Source organism: Carcharhinus amblyrhynchos, chromosome 16, assembly GCF_965287045.1.
Source record: "Carcharhinus amblyrhynchos chromosome 16, sCarAmb.v2.hapA, whole genome shotgun sequence".
NCBI classification, from domain to species: Eukaryota; Metazoa; Chordata; class Chondrichthyes; order Carcharhiniformes; family Carcharhinidae; genus Carcharhinus; species Carcharhinus amblyrhynchos.
In genome coordinates, this window is record NC_137339.1 from 9,710,994 (window position 1) to 9,730,352 (window position 19,359).

Below are 19,359 nucleotides of genomic sequence, written 5' to 3' on the forward strand. Positions count from 1 at the left end.
TTCCTGACTCTGGGTAAGTGCTTCCACCGGACAGAGAGTTTCACAACTATGTCAGAACTCGCAGGAAGCGAGCCCATGCACCTTCATACACGTCTGGCAGATTTTGTGATCAGGCATACAATTTTGTGATCGCAAATCAAGGACAATTTTTTAAAATTTGCACTGCCAAACTGCACTTTGCACCATTTAGAGCAATAACATTTAAAATAAACAGTTTAGACATCCTCTATACACAACAACAGTGTATGAGTATAGAATTCCTACATGCAGAAGGAGGCCATTTGGCCCATCAACTCTGCACCAACATAATCGCACCCAGGCCCTATCCCCATAAGTCCACATATTTACCGCACTAATCCCCCTGACATTAGGGTCAATTTAGCATGGTCAATCAACCTAACCCACACATCTTTGGGTTGTGGGAGGAAACTACAGCACCCAAAGGAAACTCGTGCAGACATGGGGAGAATATGCAAACTTCACACAGACAGTGACCTGAGACCGGAATTGAACCTGGGTCCCTTGCGCTGAGACAGCAGTGCTAACCACTGTGCCATAAAAAATACAAAGCTTACATCTCTGAAACTGGTTTTGTCAGTAATTAAATAGGGCTTACTACTGAGTAACTAGATCACACAGACCAGGAAGGTCTAGTTTCATAGCTCTCTCCTTTCTGAATCAGAGGCTGTTGGTTCAAGTCCAAGAGATCCAAGAACAGAATTCTATGCTGACATTTTACTGTGGTACTAAGGAAGTATTGCACTATCAGGATGTTGTGTTTTGAAACTGAAGCCCTTTGTGCTCTCTCAGTTGAATGCAAATATCCCTTTTCTGATGAAGGGCAAGGGATATTCTTGGCATCCTGGACAATATCTTTCCCTCATTGAACATCACTACACATTGTTATTAGTGGCAGCTTATCGCGTGCAAATTTTCTGCTGTACATCTTACAACAGTGACTATACTTCAAAAGCATGTAACTGGCAATACAGCTGTTTTGAATGTTGTGTTTGTGGAAAATACTACGTAAACACTTGTCTTTCTTTTGTTCGAGGTTCAAGAATAATGAACAAATGATTTCAGTGCAGGGGGATACTAGCTGTCTACATCTGATAGCCATGCAGCAACCAAACAAAAAGTGTGTGAGGGGCTACTGAGGAAGCAGAGGAATCTGCTCAGCTGTATTCTCCCTAAGCTGAGTGGATAGACAACAGACCTGGTCTTCAGCCAACATGGCTAATGATAGCTTGGGTGAAGTACCAGAGGGAAGTTAACATAAACATAAAAACTAGAAGCAGGAGGAGATCATTCAGCCCTTGGAGTCTCCTCTACCATATATCATAGCTGACCATCAAAGTTAATATCCTGAACCTGCCTTCCCAATGTCCCTTGAACCCTTGAGCCCCAAGAGCTATATTGGCAGCACAGTGGTTAGCACTGTTGCCTCACAGCACAAGGGACCCAGGTTCGATTCCTGGCTTGGGTCACTATCTGTGTGGAGTTTGCATATTCTCCCCGTGTCTGCATGGATTTCCTCCGGGTGCTCTGGTTTTCTCCCACAGTCCAAAGATGTGCAGGTTAGGTGAATTGGTTATTCTAAATTCTCCCTCAGTTTATCCAAGCAAGCAACTAGGGGGTTTTCACAGTAACTTCATTGCAATGTGAATGCAAGTCTACTTATGAAAGTAATAAATAAATAAACTTTAACTTCTTCTTGAAATCACACAATGGTTTTGGCCTCAACTACTTTCTGTGATAGTGAATTTCACAGAAATTCACCCTCTGTGATGAGGAGATCACTTCAGCGCTAAAAGGTTTACCTCTTATCCTCAAACTATGAGCCTTAGTTCTGGACTTTCCTCACCGTAGGGAACATTCTTTCTGAATCCACTCTGTCTAACCCTTCTAGGCTATAGAAACACAGAATGGAACAATACCCCAGCAACATCTCTCGAAGGTCAGTGGAAGCTACTGAGGGGCAAAAATTAACAGGCACCAAAAGAGAGAACACAATGAAAAAGCTGATTTTAAAGAATACTTCACCTTAATTTCACTGACAAAGGAAGTGTGTAGAAGAACACGTTGATTTGAAACACGCACACAAAAAACAAGCGGAAATGCTCAAACATCTCGGCAAAGAAGTACCAGAAAAGACCGATGTTTGGTGTAAGGTCTGGAACAGAAAGACTAAAAAAAACACAAGACAATTAAGTCCAGAACAACTGGTTCAAAATTTTTCACAAAACCGAAACTGTGAAGTACTCAGTTAGGATTCTTTCATCTCAATTCGTACAGTTATGTTCTTTTTATGATGTGGAGTTGCTGGCGTTGGACTTGAATGGGCACAGTAAGAAGTCTCACAACACCAGGTTAAAGTCCAACAGGTTTATTTGGCATCATGCGCTTACGGAGTGCTGCTCCTTCAGACGGTGAGTGGACAGATGGGTTCACAAACACGATATATATTCAGAGGCGCAACTGCAGGATAACGGTTGGAATTCTAGCAATAGAGTCTCTGTCTAAATATGCCGTGTTTGTGAACCATCTCTCCATTCACCTGAGGAAGGAGCAGCGCTCCGAAAGCTCGTGATTCCAAATAATCCTGTTGGACTTTAACCTGGTGTTGTGAGGCTTCTTAATGTTCTTTTTAAGCATCAGTTTAATCAAAGAAATTGCTCAGCTGAATCACCAATCAGATATTTAACCAAGTTTAAGCTCATAATCTAGTCTAATTTCAGCACAGTACAGAGAATGTTGGATTTCGATTTATTATTGTCACATGTATTAGTATACAGTGGAAAGTACTCTGTTTCTTGCGTGCTATCCAGACAAAGCATACCGTTCATAGAAAAGGAGAGGGTGCAGAATGTAGTGTTACACTACATTCTGCTAGGGTGTAGAGAAAGATCAACTTAATGAGAGGTAGGTCCATTCAAAAGTCTGACGGCAGCAGGGAAGAAGTTGTTCTCAAGTCGGTTGGTACATGGCCTCAGACTTTTGTATCTTTTTCCTGACAGGAGGAGGTGGAAGAGAGAATGTCCAGGGCGCATGGGATCTTTAATTATGTTGGCTACTTTGACGAAACAGTGGGGAGTGTGGATAGGGTCAGCTGGCTGTTCAAGTACATGGTGAAAGATTTCATGGGAGGAGGAGCAGAGAGTTGTGTCAGCCATTTCAGAGAACATTGAAGATTCAATCACTGTACTGTGGGTCTGAAGTTATATCAAGATCAGACCAAATAAAGGGGGCAGGTTTCTTTCCTTAGGGGGACATTAGTGAACCACATGGGTTTTTAACCGCAGCCCAGTAGTCTTCTGGTCACCATTACCGATCTGAGATTTTTAATACTAGATTTACTTAATTGAGTTGCCATGATGGCATTTGAACTCATGGTTTCAGATCTTGAGTACAGGTCTCAGGATTACAGGTCCAGTAACATAATCACTATGTCAATGGTTCCAAAAATGAAGTTGCAAGATGATTATGTTTTGAGACCATATCTTTAATTTAGAGTAAAATGAATGGGGTTATGAGGCTTGTACTAAAGTCTGTCTGACAACAGGCATGGCTGTTTAAGATTATTTGTGGGGATGATGGTGTAAAATGTTTTTTTTACACAGCACTTAATCTAAAACAACAAATTCATGCTGTTCCATTTTCCTATCTTTTTTAGTCTGCACCCATCACAGTATGGCACCCTCCCCTTTAATAAAGCCCCAAGCACGGACGGCAAGTCAGTATTTTAAAATGCATGGACGACTTTTAGATATTTTTAGATTTTTAGATATTTTTGAATAATCTTTTTCAATAACAACTCACATGAAGCCATAGGTAGAGGGAATGAAACTCCACGAATTCAGCAAGAAAAACGACAAGCATATGGTGACCATCAAACAACCCAAAGACATGACTGCATACTTCAGCAAATATACCAAGAAAGTAGTGCTATGTAGGCTCACCAACATATAGTGTTTCTGCGACAAGAATGAAAAAAAGACATGAATATATATACTTCAATGTATTTCACATCATTCCTTATTTAGTCATTTTGATTTGATTTATTATTGTCACATGTATTGGTACAGTGAAAAGTATGGTTTCTTGTGCGCTATACAGACAAAACATACCATTCACAGAAAAGAAAATGAGTGAATGCAGAATGTAATGTTACAGTCATAGCTAGAGTGGAGAGAAAGATCAACTTAATGTGAGGAAGGTCCATTCAAAAGTCTGATGGCAGCAAGGAAGACCTTGCTCTTGAGTTGGTTGGTACGTGTTCTCAACTTTAATAAGTAATTTTTTCCCTGCTCTTCAGGTTGGGAAGAGCTTCCTAGTTCTGCTGGACATCCCAAGTTCAGGTATGACAGATGGACAATAAAGTTCCCTTTAATCTGCCCTGAAACATGCCACTGAGTCACAGAGGTTAAGAGCATGGAAACAGGCCCTTCGACCCAACTTGTCCATGCTGCTTTTTTTTTAAAAAAACACCCTAAACTAATCCCAATTGCCTGCATTTGGATCATATGCCTTTATACCCATCATACCTACGTAACTAGCTAAATGCTTTTTAAAAGACAAAATTGTACCCGTCTCTACTACTATCTCTGGCAGCTTGTTCCAGATATTCACCATCCTCTGTGTGAAAAAATTGCCCCTCTGGACACTTTTGTAATTCTCCCCACGCACCTTAAACCTTGCCTTCTAGTTTTAGACTCCCCTATCTTTGGGAAAAGATATTATCTAGCTGATCTATGCCCCTTATTATTTTACAGAACTCTACAAGATCACCTCTCAGCCTCCTGCGCTCTAAAGGAAAAAGTCTATCCAGCCTTTCCTTATAACCCAATCCATCAAGTCCCAGTAGTATCCTAGTATATCTTTTCTGCAATCTCTCTAGTTTAATAATATCCTTTCTATAATAGGGTGACCAGAATTGCACACAGTATTCCAAGTGTGGCCTTAACAATGTCTTGTACAACTTCAACAAGGCATTCCAATTCCTGCATTCAATGTTCTGACCAATGAAACCAAGCATGCCAAATGCCTTCTTCATCACTCTGTCCACCTACGTCTCCACTTTCAAGGAGCTATGAACATGTACCCCCCCAGGGTTCTCTCCATTCACCTGATGAAGGGAGAAACCCCGAAAGCTTGTGAGTTTACTTCAAATAAATCGGTTGGACTTAAACCTGGTGTTCTTGACAGAATAAGAAGTCTGACAACACCAAGTTTAAGTCCAACCGATTTATTTGATAGTAAACTTGCAAGCTTTCGGGGTTTGCCCCTTCGTCAGGCAAATTGTTCTTGACAGAAGCCAGAGGGTGGTTGTAGAGAATTGTTTTTCAAACTGGAGGCCTGTGATCAGCAACGTGCCTCAGGGATCAGGGCTGGGTGGTATGTTATTTGTCATTAATATTAATGATTTGGATGAGAACATGGGAGGCATGACAGTAAGTTTGCAGATGACACTAAGATTGATGGCATAGTGAACAGGGAAGGAAGTTATCTCCAGCTGCATTGGGATCTTGATCAATTGGGCCAGTGGGCTGACGAACGGGGCGGATGGAGTTTAATTTAGACAAATGCGAGGTGATGCATTTTGGTAGATTGAACCAGGGCAGGACTTACTCAGTTAATGGTAGGGCACTGGGGAGAATGACCGAACAAAGAGATCTGGGGGTACATGTTCATAGCTCCTTGAATTCTTGAGTTCTCTCCATTCACCTGACAAAGGGAGAAACCCCGAAAGCTTGTGAGTTCACTATCAAATAAATCAGTTGGACTTAAACCTGGTGTTATCAGATTTCTTACAGTGTTTACCCAAGTCCAACGCTGGCATCTCCACGTTCTGTCAAGAAATCAATTTTGTATCCATTTAGATACCTCATCCTGGATCCTGTGCCATAGTCATACTAACTTCACCAGCTTATTATATACCAGTTACAGCACTGACTCCAGTTACCGGGACTATCAATTCAGCATGGAATTTGGAGGACACGATGTGAACCATTTGAGATGATTTTCCCACCATTTCTGAAACTCAGTAGCTAAACATTGGCATTGTAACTATGCTATTTATGGAGCACATAATGTAAAGTGCTCAATCTTCTCTATTTCCAAAGGTAATAAATTACATTTAAAATGTCTCAAACTCTGCAGTCAAGACATTTATTTTAAAGTTTATTTATTAGCGTCACAGGTAGGTTTACATTAACACTGCAATGAACTTACTGTGAAAATTCCCTAGTTGCCACATTCCGGCGCCTGTTCAGGTACACTGAGGGAGAATTTTACATGGTCGATGCACTTAACCAACACGTTATTTCGCTATAGCAGCGGCTTCAGAGCTTGTTTAAAGGTGTAAAAGCAATGACACCACCAAGTCTCCCACTGATTCATTTCTTTGATTACTCACATTCATTCCCCTAACACACTGTGCTTCAGCCATGAAGGCAAGATTGGTTAAGTTGAGAATTCCCAGTTCTCCCAACTACCAAAGCAAACATTCCACTTTCAGCCTATACAAAAAAGTTTTGGTGCATTAGCCAGCACCTAAATTTTTATGGTCACTTTAAAAGCCAATCTATTCTGTTCTTCAATAAGTTAATATGATCTGGTGCTTTGCGTCCTTATTTCACAACTGTAGCAAGATGTAACAGTGCCTTTGTGAAAGATAAGAGGAAAGCTGACGTTGAGTTGTCCAGAAGTAGTACTTCAAGCAGGTGAGCACAAATGAACAGATTCAGAGTTAACATTTCAGGTCAATAAGCGGTTGTCAAAACAGATCATTGAGCTGAAACATTACCTGTTCTCTTTCCACATATTCTGCCAGACCTGCTGAGTATTCCCAGTACTTTCTGTTTCTATTTCAGATTTCTAGCAACGAAAGTTTGCTTTTTGATAGAAGTGGTTGGAATGGCAGAGAAAGCTCCTTTGTGTACATCCACGGCTCTGTTGGTAGCAACTCACTTCTGAATCACAGGGTTCGAAGCTCAAGTCCCATACCAAGGCTTGAACAAAGAAATCAAGGCTGACACTCAATGCAATACCAAGGGAGTGCTGCACGGTCGGAGGTGTTGTCGTTCGGATTCAATGTCTTTTCTATTGCGAAGCCTCATCTGCCTGTTTGGGTGGATGTAAAGGGTCCAATGGTCTATTTTGAAGAGCAGCAGGGGAGTTGTCCTGAGTATCTTAGCCAACATTGATCTCTCAATCAACATAATAAAAAAGCAGATATCCTTCCCTTTCTTTGGCCTCCCTATCTCGAGAGACAATAGGTGTGTGCCAATGGGTGACTGGTTTGGCAGCATATGGCTCTCTATTTGCAGTGCCATCTCGCCTTGCTAGCTGCTTGTCTCCTCTCACTTCTACCTCCACTGCTGCCCATCAGCTCTGGCAATCACTGACAAATTGCACCCAATGCGTGTGGTCCATGCTTCATGTCATGTTTGTGGGTATTTTTGAAGCAAAGGGATGGGCAGCAAAGTAGTTCTAGCACCGAAGGCTGTCCTTGGGAATCCTGCTATCCTCCAAGTGGCACACATGTCCAAGGCATCTTAAATGCCAGTGGCTCAGTTTGGCGTATGTGCCCACGATGCTGGCTACCTTGAGGACTTCTGTATTGGAGATGTGGTCCTGTCACCTGATGCTGAGGATTCACAGAATCTTAGAATCCCTACAGTGCAGAAATAAGCCATTCGGCCCATCGGGCCTGCACCAACAGCAATCCCATCCAGGCTCCATCCCTGCAAACCTCTGTATTTACCTCGTTAAATACCCCTGACATTATGGGACAATTTAGCATGGCCAATCAAACTAACCTGCACATCTTTGGACTGTGGGAGGAAACTGGAGCCCCCGGAGGAAACAAGCGCAGACACAGGGAGAATGTGCAGACCTTGCACAGACAGTGACCCAAGCCGGGAATCGAACCCAGGTCCCTGGCGCTGAGAGACAGCAGTGCTATCCACTGTGCCACTGTACCGCCCCTGGAGGCGGTGAAGATGGAATGCATTGAGGCATCGGTCTTAGCTGACAGATTTTATCCTGGCCTCACTGCTGGAGAGCAGGATATTGTGGTTGCAGGCTTGAAACACTCAAACTTTCGTGTTCTGTGAGAGTGTGCAATGCTCCTACCCTCCCTTGGTCAGCCTGTACAAAGTAGCAAATGCCTTTCCAATGAGCCTGTTGATTTCTGGGTCGAGAGACAGGTTGTTAATGGTTGAGTCCAAGTAACTGAAATGTTGATCCACTTCCAGAATATGTTCACTGATGTTAATGGATGGAGCATTTCTGACTTATTGAGACATGACGTTTTGTTTTCCTGATACCGATGGTTACATTGAATTTGTTGCAAACAGCCGCAAGCTTATGGCTGGGTCTCTGCATTCTTTTGCTTGGATGTTAGTGCAGCATGATGCAACCTTCCTTGATGAAGACTTTCCGTACTTTTGGCTTTGCTTTGAGATAGGCAAGGCTGAAAACGACACCCTGACCTTGTGTAGAGGAAAATTCCTTTTTTGGAGACTTGAACGCATGAGAGAGCAACGGTGGGTGTGAGGAAGCAGCCCTGTTGCACGCCACTCAAGATGGGGAAGGGTCTGCTGAGGGACCCTTTTACTGGATTGTGTCTTTCATGTTGTCATGGAAATAAGTCATGAAGCTTAGTAGCTTTGGTGGACATCCGATCTTTGCTAGTATAGTGAAGAGACCACGTCAGCTGATGAGAGTAAAGACTTTGGTGAGATCGATGAAGGCAATGCAGAGGGGCATCCATTGCTCGTGGTACTTCTCCTGTAGCTGGTGAAAGGGGCACAGCACATTGATAGTGAATCTCTGTATGAAAGCCACACTGTGCTTCAGGGTAGACACGATCAGCCAGGTTCTGAAGTCTGTTTGGAATGAGTTGGGCAAAAGCTTTCCCTACTATGGTAGTTGTTGGAGTCACTGTAGCAATCACTGCTCTTATTGCAAAAGTTAGTGGTAGTATGGAAGATTGGGAGAACTTCAAATGTCAACAAAAACTGACTAAATACAAATGTTAAAATGGACTATGAAAGGAAGCTAGCTTAAAACAAACACTGGCACCAAAAGTTTATATGCATATAAAGAGGAAGAGAATAGTGAAAGTAGATGTTGTCCCTTTAGAGGATGGAAATGAGATAATAATGGGAAACTCAGAGATGGCAGACACTGAACCAATACTTTTGTGTCTGTTTTCACAGTAGAAGATAACAAATCTGAACTAAAAACTGAAGCTAATACAGTGGAACTTGGTGAAATTACTATAACCAGGGAGAAGGTACTCAGTAAACTGAAGGGGTTAAAAGGGGAACAGTCCCCAGGACTTGATGGCTTCCACTACAAGTTATTAAAGACGTGACAGCAGAGATAGTGGATGCATTAGTTATGATATTCCAAAATTCCTTGGACTCTGGAAGGGCACCAGTGGACTAATGTGACACCCTTATTCAAGAAAGGAGAAGTAAGAAGGGGAAACTATAGACTACTCAGCTTGACCTCTGCAGTGGGAAAGTTGCTGGGGTCAATCGTTAAGGAGGAGGTTACTGAACATCTGGGAAAGCAAAGCTCAATTCAGCAATGTCAACATGTTTTGAGAGGGGCAAGTCTTGTTTAACAAACCTGCTAGAGTTCTTTGAGGATGTAACCAGCAAGGTAGATAACAGGTATCTTGTGGATGTGATCTATTTGGACTTCCAGAAGGCATTTGATAAGATACCACACAAGGTACTGATCCAGGAGGTTAGATCCCAAGAAACTGGGGGTAGAGTAGTGGCTTGGACTGAGGATTGGCTGACAGATAGAAAGCAGAAGATTGGGATAAATGGGTCCTCCTCCAGATGGCGATCTGTAACTAATGGGGTCCTGCAGGGTTTAGTTCTCAGACCACAACTATTCACAGCCTATATCAATGATTAACAAGTAGGGATAGAGTGTAACATAGTGAAATTTGCTGACGACACGAAAATGGGTGGAAAAGCAAGCTGTGATGAGGAGATAAAAAGCTTACAAATGGATATTGACAGGCTAGGGGAATGGGCCAGAATCTGACAGACGGAGTTTAATGTGGATAAATGTGAGGTTACACATTTTGGCTGGAAAAGTAAAAGGTGCAAATTACCATTTCAATGGTAAACAGATTCAAAAAGTGTCTGTACAGAGGGAACTGGGTGTCCTTGTGCATGGGTCTTACAAAGTAGGTATTCAGGCACAGAATGTTATAAGGAGGGCAAATGGAATTTTGGCATTTATTTTGCAAAGGGTGTAGAGTTTAAAGTAGAGAAGTGTTGTTACAATTGTATAAGGCATTGATGAGACCACAGTTTGGAGTCTGTGTTCTGTTTTGGTCACCTTCTTTGAGGGAGGGTGTGGTGGTACTGGAGGCAGTTCAGAAGGAGTTCACTAGATTAATTCCACGTTTGAAGGGGCTGTCGTATGAGGAGCGGTTGAGTAGCTTGGGCTCGCTGAAGCATAGAAGAATGAGGAGGGATTTGATTGAGATGTATAAAATACTCAACGGGATTGATAAAGTAAATGTTAACCAAATGTTCCCCCTTCTAGAACAGTCTGGGCCAAGAGGTCATTATTGTAGAGTAAGATGGGGGAGGTTCAAGACAGAGATAAGGAGAAGCTACTTCTCAAAGAGGTTGTGAATTTATGGAACTCAATGCTGCAGAGTGGAGTAGATGCAGAATCAATCAATGGATTCAACAAAGAGAGAGATAAATATTTGATCAAAAGCGGGATGAAGGGCGATGAGGAAAAGGCAGAGTTAAGATGAGACGGAGATCAGTCATGATCATATAGAATGGTGGAGCAGGCTCAAAGGACTGATTTACCTACTCTCACTCCTAATTCTTATGTTCCTTATAGAGGACAATGATGTTGGCATCTTGCATGTTTTGTGGTATTACCCCCCCCAACCCAGTCTTGGAAAAAGCAGTCTGTGGAGTTTTGAAGTACAGCTGGCCTGGCACACTTGATTATGTCAGGGATACTGCCGTCCTTTCCCAGCACCTTGCTGCTGGCTAGAGAATAAATGGCATTACTGAATTCTAGTTCAGTTGGCTGTTTGTCTAACTCGTCCATGACTGACAGAGGCTGAACTGCATTGAGGGCAGCGTCAGTGACAAGGTTTTTTTCTGGAGTACAGTCCTAGGGAGTGCTCATCCTCTGTTTGCTTTGGTCAATGATTGTTTCCCCAGGTTTAGAGTTAAGTCATAAGAACATAAGAAATAGGAGGAGTAGGCCATCTAGCCCTTCGAGCCTGCCCCGCCATTCAATAAGATCATGGCTGATCTGTCGCTGCTCAGTTCCACATTCCCGCCCTCTCCCCATAACCCTTAATCCCCTCGCTTATCAAAAACCCATCAACCCGCGCTTAAAAATATTTAGCAAGGTAGCCTCCACCACTTCAACGGGCAGAGAATTCCAGAGATTCACCACCCTTTGAGTGAAGAAGTTCCTCCTCAACTCCGTTCTAAACCGTCCCCCTTTTATCTTGAGGCTGTGCCCCCTAGTCCTACTGTCTTTTTTGAGCGGGAAGAGTCTCTCCACCTCTATCCTATCCATCCCATTCATCATCTTATACGTCTCAATGAGATCTCCCCTCATTCTTCTAAACTCTAACGAGTACAAGCCCAGTTTATTCAGCCTCTCCTCATAGCTCAACCCCCTCAACTCCGGTATCAGCCTAGTAAACCTCCTCTGCACTCCCTCCAAGGCCAAAATATCTTTGCGCAGGTGTGGCACCCAAAACTGCACACAGTACTTCTTGCTTGTTGTCTCAAAAGTTTTCTTGATGCTGTCGTACATTTCTCAGTCATGTCCAGTGTCAGAGGCCAGCTGGTTATGAATGCATTGGGATTGTCAGTAGTTGTTTGCACAGTGCCTAGTTGTTCTTTGCACGGTGCTTCTGGCGGCTGTAGGTGCTGAGGATGTTTTCTTGCTCGGGGCTTGCTTGCAGCAGCAGTGCACTGGGTTGGGTGATTATTACTGATTCCATCTAAACCAGTCTGCATCCTGTTTCTTGTGTTTGCCAAAGGAGGTGATTGCTGAGCTACAGATATCGTCTCTGATGTAGACTCACTTAGTTGCTGCTTCCCCTGCAGGGGTGTTCTGAGGGGCCTGTTAGTGAGAATTGAGAATTATCTGGCTGCTATCACATTACTGTTTGTGGGAGCTTGCTCTGTGCAAATTGGCTGTGCATTTCCTACACGACAGCAACCACATTTTAGAAAGTACTTCATTAGCTGCAAGATTCTTCAAGACATCCAGCGGTGGTGAAAAGCGTTATATAGAACGTTGGTTAGACCGCATTTGGAGTACTGCGTCCAGTTCTGGTCACCTTACTACTGGAAGGACGTGGAGTCTCTGGAAAGGGTGCAGAGGAGTTTTACCAGGATGTTGCCTGGCATGGAGGGGCTGGGTTACGAGAAAAGGTTGGAGAAACTGGGACTGTTCTCCTTGGAAAGACGGAGATTGAGGGGGGACATGATAGAGGTATATAAGATACTGAAGGGAACAGACAGAGTCAATAGTGAGAGACTGCTCCCTAGATTGGTTACAAATACAAGAGGACATGATTTAAGGGTGAGGGGGGAGAGGTGTAATTTGGATATGAGAGGAAGGTTCTTTACGCAGAGAGTTGTGGGGGTATGGAACGCGCTACCGAGTAGGGTGGTGGAGGCGGGAACGTTGGACTTGTTTAAGGTTCAGTTAGATAGGCACATGAGTGAAACGAGGATGGAGGGTTATGGTAGGAGTTATTAAATAAGGGTTAGAACCTCGGGAGACACCGGAAAGGCAGGCTTGTGATTAACGTTTTTGTCTTTTTATTCCGCAGGTGGAGGTCCACCTCGTTGTCAAACGAGGGGCATGCACACGGTGGGTCGTGCGTGGGCTGCTCTTGGAGGTTCCGGGAGTGGCCTAGTACTTCGTGTTGGTGTGTGTGTTGATCCTGGACCGGTAGACGGGCGCCGCAACAGCTCGGTGACTAGCACTGCTAGCTGTGCAGATACATGGATTTGGGCCTGTGTCTGTGGGAGTTTGTGCATTCTCCCTGTGGATGCGTGGGTTTCCTCCCACACCCCAAAGATGTGCTCTTAGGCTGATTGGTTTTACCAAATTGACACTATTCTCCCCTGAATCTGGCTAAGTCAGGGGTTCTATTTGTAGATACACAGGGTAGAATAGGTGTAGGGTGATGCGGTGGCGCGGGCTTGTTGGGCCGAAGGGCCTGTTTCCCGTGCTGGGTTGTTCTTTGTATAAATGCCAGGTTCTCTATCTTTTCATTTTTACATCAGCAAATGCCTCAGAGTCCTCATATTGGAGGGCTAATCTGTGTTCTAGACATGAGTTCCAGCCCACACAATTCATCACCTTGACTGAACTGGCAAAGTACAGCTTCTTGGGCCCCAGATACTGGCAGGTTCCCAATTGTTTATGTAGGAGTCTTGTTGAAGTCAGCACATCTCACTTGTTGTTTGACCATGGGGATGGGTGGCATGAGTCAATGTTACCTCAGTCTAGACTGTTGCAGGCCTCAGCCAATGTCCAGACGTGAACACTTTGCAGCAGGGGTTATTCAATTTCAGGGGTAATTTGCTGGAATTCTGGCTGTCCCATCCTTACCCAATTATATCACATCCATCACCTAACTTAACCTTAAATCTTCCTGGTATGTATCGTCACTGAGTTTCACAGCACAGAAAGAGGCCCTTTGGTCCAGCATGTCCGTGCTGGCCAACAAACGCCTACCTATTTGTATTTCTTATCTGCATCACAAAACCTGCTGCTTTTACATTGAGAGTTTAAAAAAATCAAGTTTCTGAAAAATATTGCACCAAACATACATTAATATTTCAAAGTGACAATACGTAACTTCAATGTTTATTATCTAAAGCACATTACTATCCCGGTGTTCAGTGGACTGTTCCTCTGATTGCTATAAGAAGTTCATCCTTAGCCAACCTCCTTTCATTACATGCTCAATTTATGACAGTCATTGGAACAGTTGATTTTAAAAGCAGAGGGCATTAATTTTCTAAAACCTATAGGGTATAAATCCATAGTGAAATGCCCCTTTCCCTAATCACAGGCTCAGGATGTGGTACAGTTCCACACACACGCTGACAGCTTTTCCATGGTAAGGCATGTGCCCTGGCAGGCTCTTTGACCGACGTGTGGGTCCGATCCTGCCCTAAGCTAATTCAGCACAGTTCAGACCACCATTCTTCCTGTCATTTTCCCCTACTTTCTCAGAAGACTAAGGAAATTTGGCATGTCAGCTATGACGCTGACCAACTTTTACAGATGCACAGAAAGCATTCTTTCTGGTTGTATCATAGCTTGGTATAGCTCCTGCTCTGCCCAAGACCGCAAGGAACTACAAAAGGTCATGAATGTAGCCCAATCCATCATGCAAACCAGCTTCCCATCCATTGACTCTGTCTACACTTCCTGCTGACTTGGCAAAGCAGCCAGCATAATTAAGGACCCCACGCACTCCTGACATTCTCTTTTCCACCTTCTTCCATCAGGAAAAAGGATACAAAAGTCTGAGGTCATGTACCAACCGACTCAAGAATAGCTTCTTCCCTGCTGCTGTCAGACTTTGAATGGACTTACCTCGCATTAAGTTGATCTTTCTCTACACCCCAGTTATGACTGTAACACTACATTCTGTACCCTCTCCTTTCCTTCTTTATGAACGGTATGCTTTGTCCGTATAGCAAGCAGGAAACAGTACTTTTCACTCGTATGAAAACTGACAATAATAAATCAAATCACTATCTGATCTCCATGGTGCAGACTCACACTGCACAGTGCAGTCATTCACTGTGCCAAGTGGGAGAGGGAACATCATTCTTTCATAAAGAATTTGTCAAAACCTAAATTCCTTCCTTCAATAACCATGCTATAATTAAAAATAATCACCTGTGCAAGGTATAGTAACGCCGGGGCAAACAGTGCAACAGGATACAAGGATTGGTACGCAGCCAAAGCCAGAAATACTGCACTGATAAAGGCACTTCCTGAAAATCGGCAAACAGAAAACATGTCAATGCAAATCAAGGAGCGCTATACATGATACAGTCTTTAGAAAGCTGCCTTAAGGAATAATGAATAATATGCAAAGACAAAAGACAAGGCAGCGTTTTGCATGTAATCTTTCAAAGGACCCTGTACAAAAGATTGCACTTAAAACATCTACACAAGTTGTTACAAAGAGCAGTATTTTGTGTTTCAAATTCAGTTTCAATAACGGAACATTTCATATCAAAGTACAATATTATAATATCTCCAAATATTTTTCTGATGCCAGTTTTTCCACCTTTCCTCTTGAAAGCACTTATGTCATCCTAAGCCGCAAGTCCCATGGGTACTGACTGCTCTTTAGGAGCTCAACCGACTGACCATTGTTGACTCGCAAGCACTGCCAAAATATGTGACCATGGAGGCCACCAAGAGTTCAGCCCAATCCTACTTGGTCTGATGTCCACAAGCAAGCACATCCAGCAGATGTATTCAAGTGGGAACCCTGTTGGTCTGCCCATCCCAAACACATGAACATGAAGATCAATTTCGGTAGAGTCATGACAACTCAGCAGGGACTAGGGAATGAAATTGGAACTCTACATCATGTAATTTGGTGCTATGTTGGTTAACGCCTTTATCCACCTTCCTCTCATGAGGGCCACTCTTCTTCATGAGTAAGCTGAAACAAATCCTTCTCTATGGCAAATTAAAACAGAATCAAATGAGACTTCTTCCTTTGTCTCTGCAACTTCCTCTCAAAGGTTACAACAAAGTATTCTACTATTTAACAGGATTCCAGTTGGTTCCACTTTCTTAAGGTGTTCAGTGAGTGCGTCTCGGCTCCCAATCTCCAATTTTTCTTGTGCAGATGTACAGAATAACAGGCAAAGCTCATTCTACAGTCTTGTGTGCTAGATTAATCACCCCAAACAGACTGATGCTGGCACATGAAATGGAGGTATCACACCACAAGTTTTGGAACAAGGAAACAAATAAGCCTCACCTTTCACAGTGGCCAAGACAAAAACTGCAATAATTGCATTGTTGATGGCACAAGTAGATTTTGCCACGCAAGTAAGCACAGTGAATGGATTCAGAAGATAGCTGGAACAGAACAGAAAGCTCTCTTTATGCATCTCATTTCATAATGGTTGCAAGGTACAGAGTGCATCACATCTTATCAGAAGGTTTTTACATGGTTTTTACATATAAGAATCAAAGACGTGAACATTTTAATTTCTGAATCCTTATTGATTAAGCAGTGACTAACAGTTGTTCGTTCTTTGGTTGATAGTTAGCTGATCTAAAGTCAGTCCAGTCTACATTGTCTTGAATTATAAAGTTGTATCAGAAAGTTCCTTGCTTATGCTATTATGTGGAATGTATTAAAATTCAATTACTTTTTGATTTTCTGGGCTTCTTACAGTCAATGGGAATAATGTAAAAAAAATCGTATTGCTTCGCATAACAGAAGTTAAGGGAAAATATACCTTTTGAACTATATTTGATTAATAGTTTTTGTTAAGTAGTTGAAGATCTGATGCGACTGAAGTCTTGTAGTGTCCTATGTTATGGGTTGTGGGTTTTAAACAAAAAGAAAATGTGGTACGCACACATAGATCCAAAGTAACACACAACAGGTTTATTCTTGCCTCTACAAAAAACAACTGAAGCTAAAAGCAGGAGACCCTAAAATACTCCAGTGACATCACCATCAAATCATGTGACCAGCTATTAAAACAATCATGCAACTACTTAAATATATAACATTTCCCCCCAACTTCTGTGGCCTTAACAGCAAATTACGATGATGTTATACATAGGATTCAATAATACTTTAGACACAGTACTATGCATTATAAATCAGATACACAGTCAATAAGAAAGTTGATCAGGAGGATGTCCATTCTTCTTCGGTTCAATACAACATTTTGGCATTTGGCTGCCCTTTATCCCAGAAGTATGATTTGGAGCTTCAATGTGCTCCTTCTCTTAGAACTAATTCTGTATCATTTTTCTGTGGTATAGTCGCATCGACACAATCACTAGGTGACGCAGATTCAACTTTGTCTTCTGTAGTAGTATTCAAAACACGAGGGACTAAAGAAGTTGGTACATCTGGAGATGATTCCAAAAACTAATTTTGAGATGACAACAATTGGTCAGCCTGGTGTTGTCAAACTAATTCATTTTCGATTTTAATCGTGTAATAAATTGGAGTTGTTTTTGCTAATACTGTGGCTGGAACCCATTTTTCACTCATGGCATAATTACGCACTAACACTTGATTGCCTTGTTGAAATGAGCGCTGTTTTGCCTTCACTTCTCATCCAGCAACTTGAGATTATTCTCGACACTGTGCTCTCTCTGAAGTTTCTGGAGTAATAACAAAATCAAACGTAGTTCTCAACTTTCTCCAAGGAGTAATGCAGGGAAAGTTTGGGTAGTCGCTTGAGTAGTGTTTCTATAAGATGCCAAAAAGCTATTTAAAGTAAAAGTAAAGTTTATTTACTTTAAGTAAGGCTTACATTAATAGTGCAAAGAAGTTACTGTAAAATTCCCAGAGTCGCTACACTCCGGCGCCTGTTGAGGTCAATGCACCTAACCAGCACATCTTTTGGAATATGGGAGAAACCGGAGCACCTGGAAGAAACCCACGCAGACGTGGGCAGAACATGTGGATTTTGCACAGACAGTGACCCAAGCTGGGAATCGAACCGGGTCCCTGGAGCTGTTAGGCAGCAGTGCTAACCCACGCTGCTGCCCTATTTACATTACGTGAAAATGAACCTTACTCTCTTGAAGGTTTTAAAGACTGTTTCAAGGATCGGAAGAATCTTTCAGCTAATCCATTGGTTGATGGATCATAAGGTACTGATTTCATATGCTAAATACCATTTACTCTGAGATAATCTTCAAACTCCCGTGAAGTAAACTGTGTACCATTATCACTAACAATCTGTTTTGCTTATCAAATCCTGCAAAAATTTCATTTAAGTTTTGCAATGGTTTGTTCAGATGCAGTAGATCCCATGATAACTTTTGGCCACTCTGAGCTTGCACCAATTATGACTAAGAGCAAGTAGTCCTCAAATCGGCCAGCAAAAAAATCCAAATGCAACTGCTGTCATGACATCTTAGATCACTCTCAACGATGTTAAGATGATATCGGTGGTGTATTTCTCATTCCGTCCAGCTAACCGATCACCCTGCTTTGTGATGCAGTGCAATGCCAACAGTGCAGGTTCGATTCCCAGATTAACAGAGGTTATTCATGAAGGGTCCACCTGCTCAGCCTTGTCCCATGCCTCCTCAACCTTAACCCTCAGGTTAAATCACCACCAGCAGGCTCTCTCCCTCAAAGGACAGAGCAGCCTATGGGCGTCTGGGACTATAGTGTCTTCATCTTTTATTTCTTATTGCCTTCATGTAGTTGTGCAAGAACTCTTCCATGCAGACAAGGAGGAATGATCGCGTGGATTTCCCACAACAGGCACCTCCCTTGGGCATTCAACTCAAGCTTTCTTGACACACGTGGTTTCAAATCAAGATGCGACGATGCGTTCCAGCTCATTTACCAAAAATACAAAAATGTTAAAGAAACTTGGGAGGGGTCAAACTATTCCATCTTCCACTTCATTTTGGAGATCCTCTCCTTGCGTCCAACTCATAACTTCAACATCCACTCACTGCATCTCAGAAATTTCTCTAGCTGGCAATAATGTTGAAGGAGTAACTGGGTCACTGACATTTTTATTTGCATGTGTATGTAATACAAAAGCTGGAAAATAACTTTGTGTATTCTTACCTCACACGGTTTAAGTTTTGCAAGTTGCTTGCACATAAGAATGCAGTAACACACACAGGATATGTTGAAATGCATTCACTACAGCAGTCCATATGTCTAGTCATGCTATGACCACCACTGGCATTTTTCTAACAAGAGTTAATTGTGAGCTCTCAAAGCATTAAGAGAAAGGTTACATGGACCAAGAGTTGTAAATTTGAATTAGGCTTTCTGGCCTCCTTCTATGATATAACATTCCCATGGTGAAAGTGTGAGGTTATCCACTTTGGCAGAATAGTAGGAGGGATTATTATTTAAAGGGCGAAAAGCTGCAGCATGCTACGGTGCAGAGGGACCTGGGGGTCCTTGCGCATGAGTCGCAAAAACCCAGTCTGCAGGTGCAGCAGGTGATCAAGAAGGCGAATGGGATGCTGGCCTTTATAGCGACGGGGATGGAATATAAAAGCAGGGAGGTCTTGCTGCAACTGTGCAGGGCACTGGTGAGGCCGCAG

The 19,359-nt window shown here is 42.7% G+C and overlaps 1 protein-coding gene across 1 annotated transcript in view; it reads right to left on the reverse strand.

Annotated features, from left to right (window-relative positions):
• pigu (phosphatidylinositol glycan anchor biosynthesis, class U) overlaps positions 1–19,359 on the reverse strand; it is a 34,885-nt gene that overhangs the window by 6,288 nt on the left and 9,238 nt on the right. The window contains exons 6-9 of the mRNA XM_080204669.1: positions 16,064–16,164; positions 14,959–15,056; positions 3,820–3,974; positions 2,044–2,187 (exon numbers count right to left, since the gene is read on the reverse strand). Of these exons, the coding sequence (XP_080060795.1) occupies positions 2,044–2,187; positions 3,820–3,974; positions 14,959–15,056; positions 16,064–16,164 (498 nt within the window). The remainder of the gene's footprint in view (positions 1–2,043; positions 2,188–3,819; positions 3,975–14,958; positions 15,057–16,063; positions 16,165–19,359) is intronic.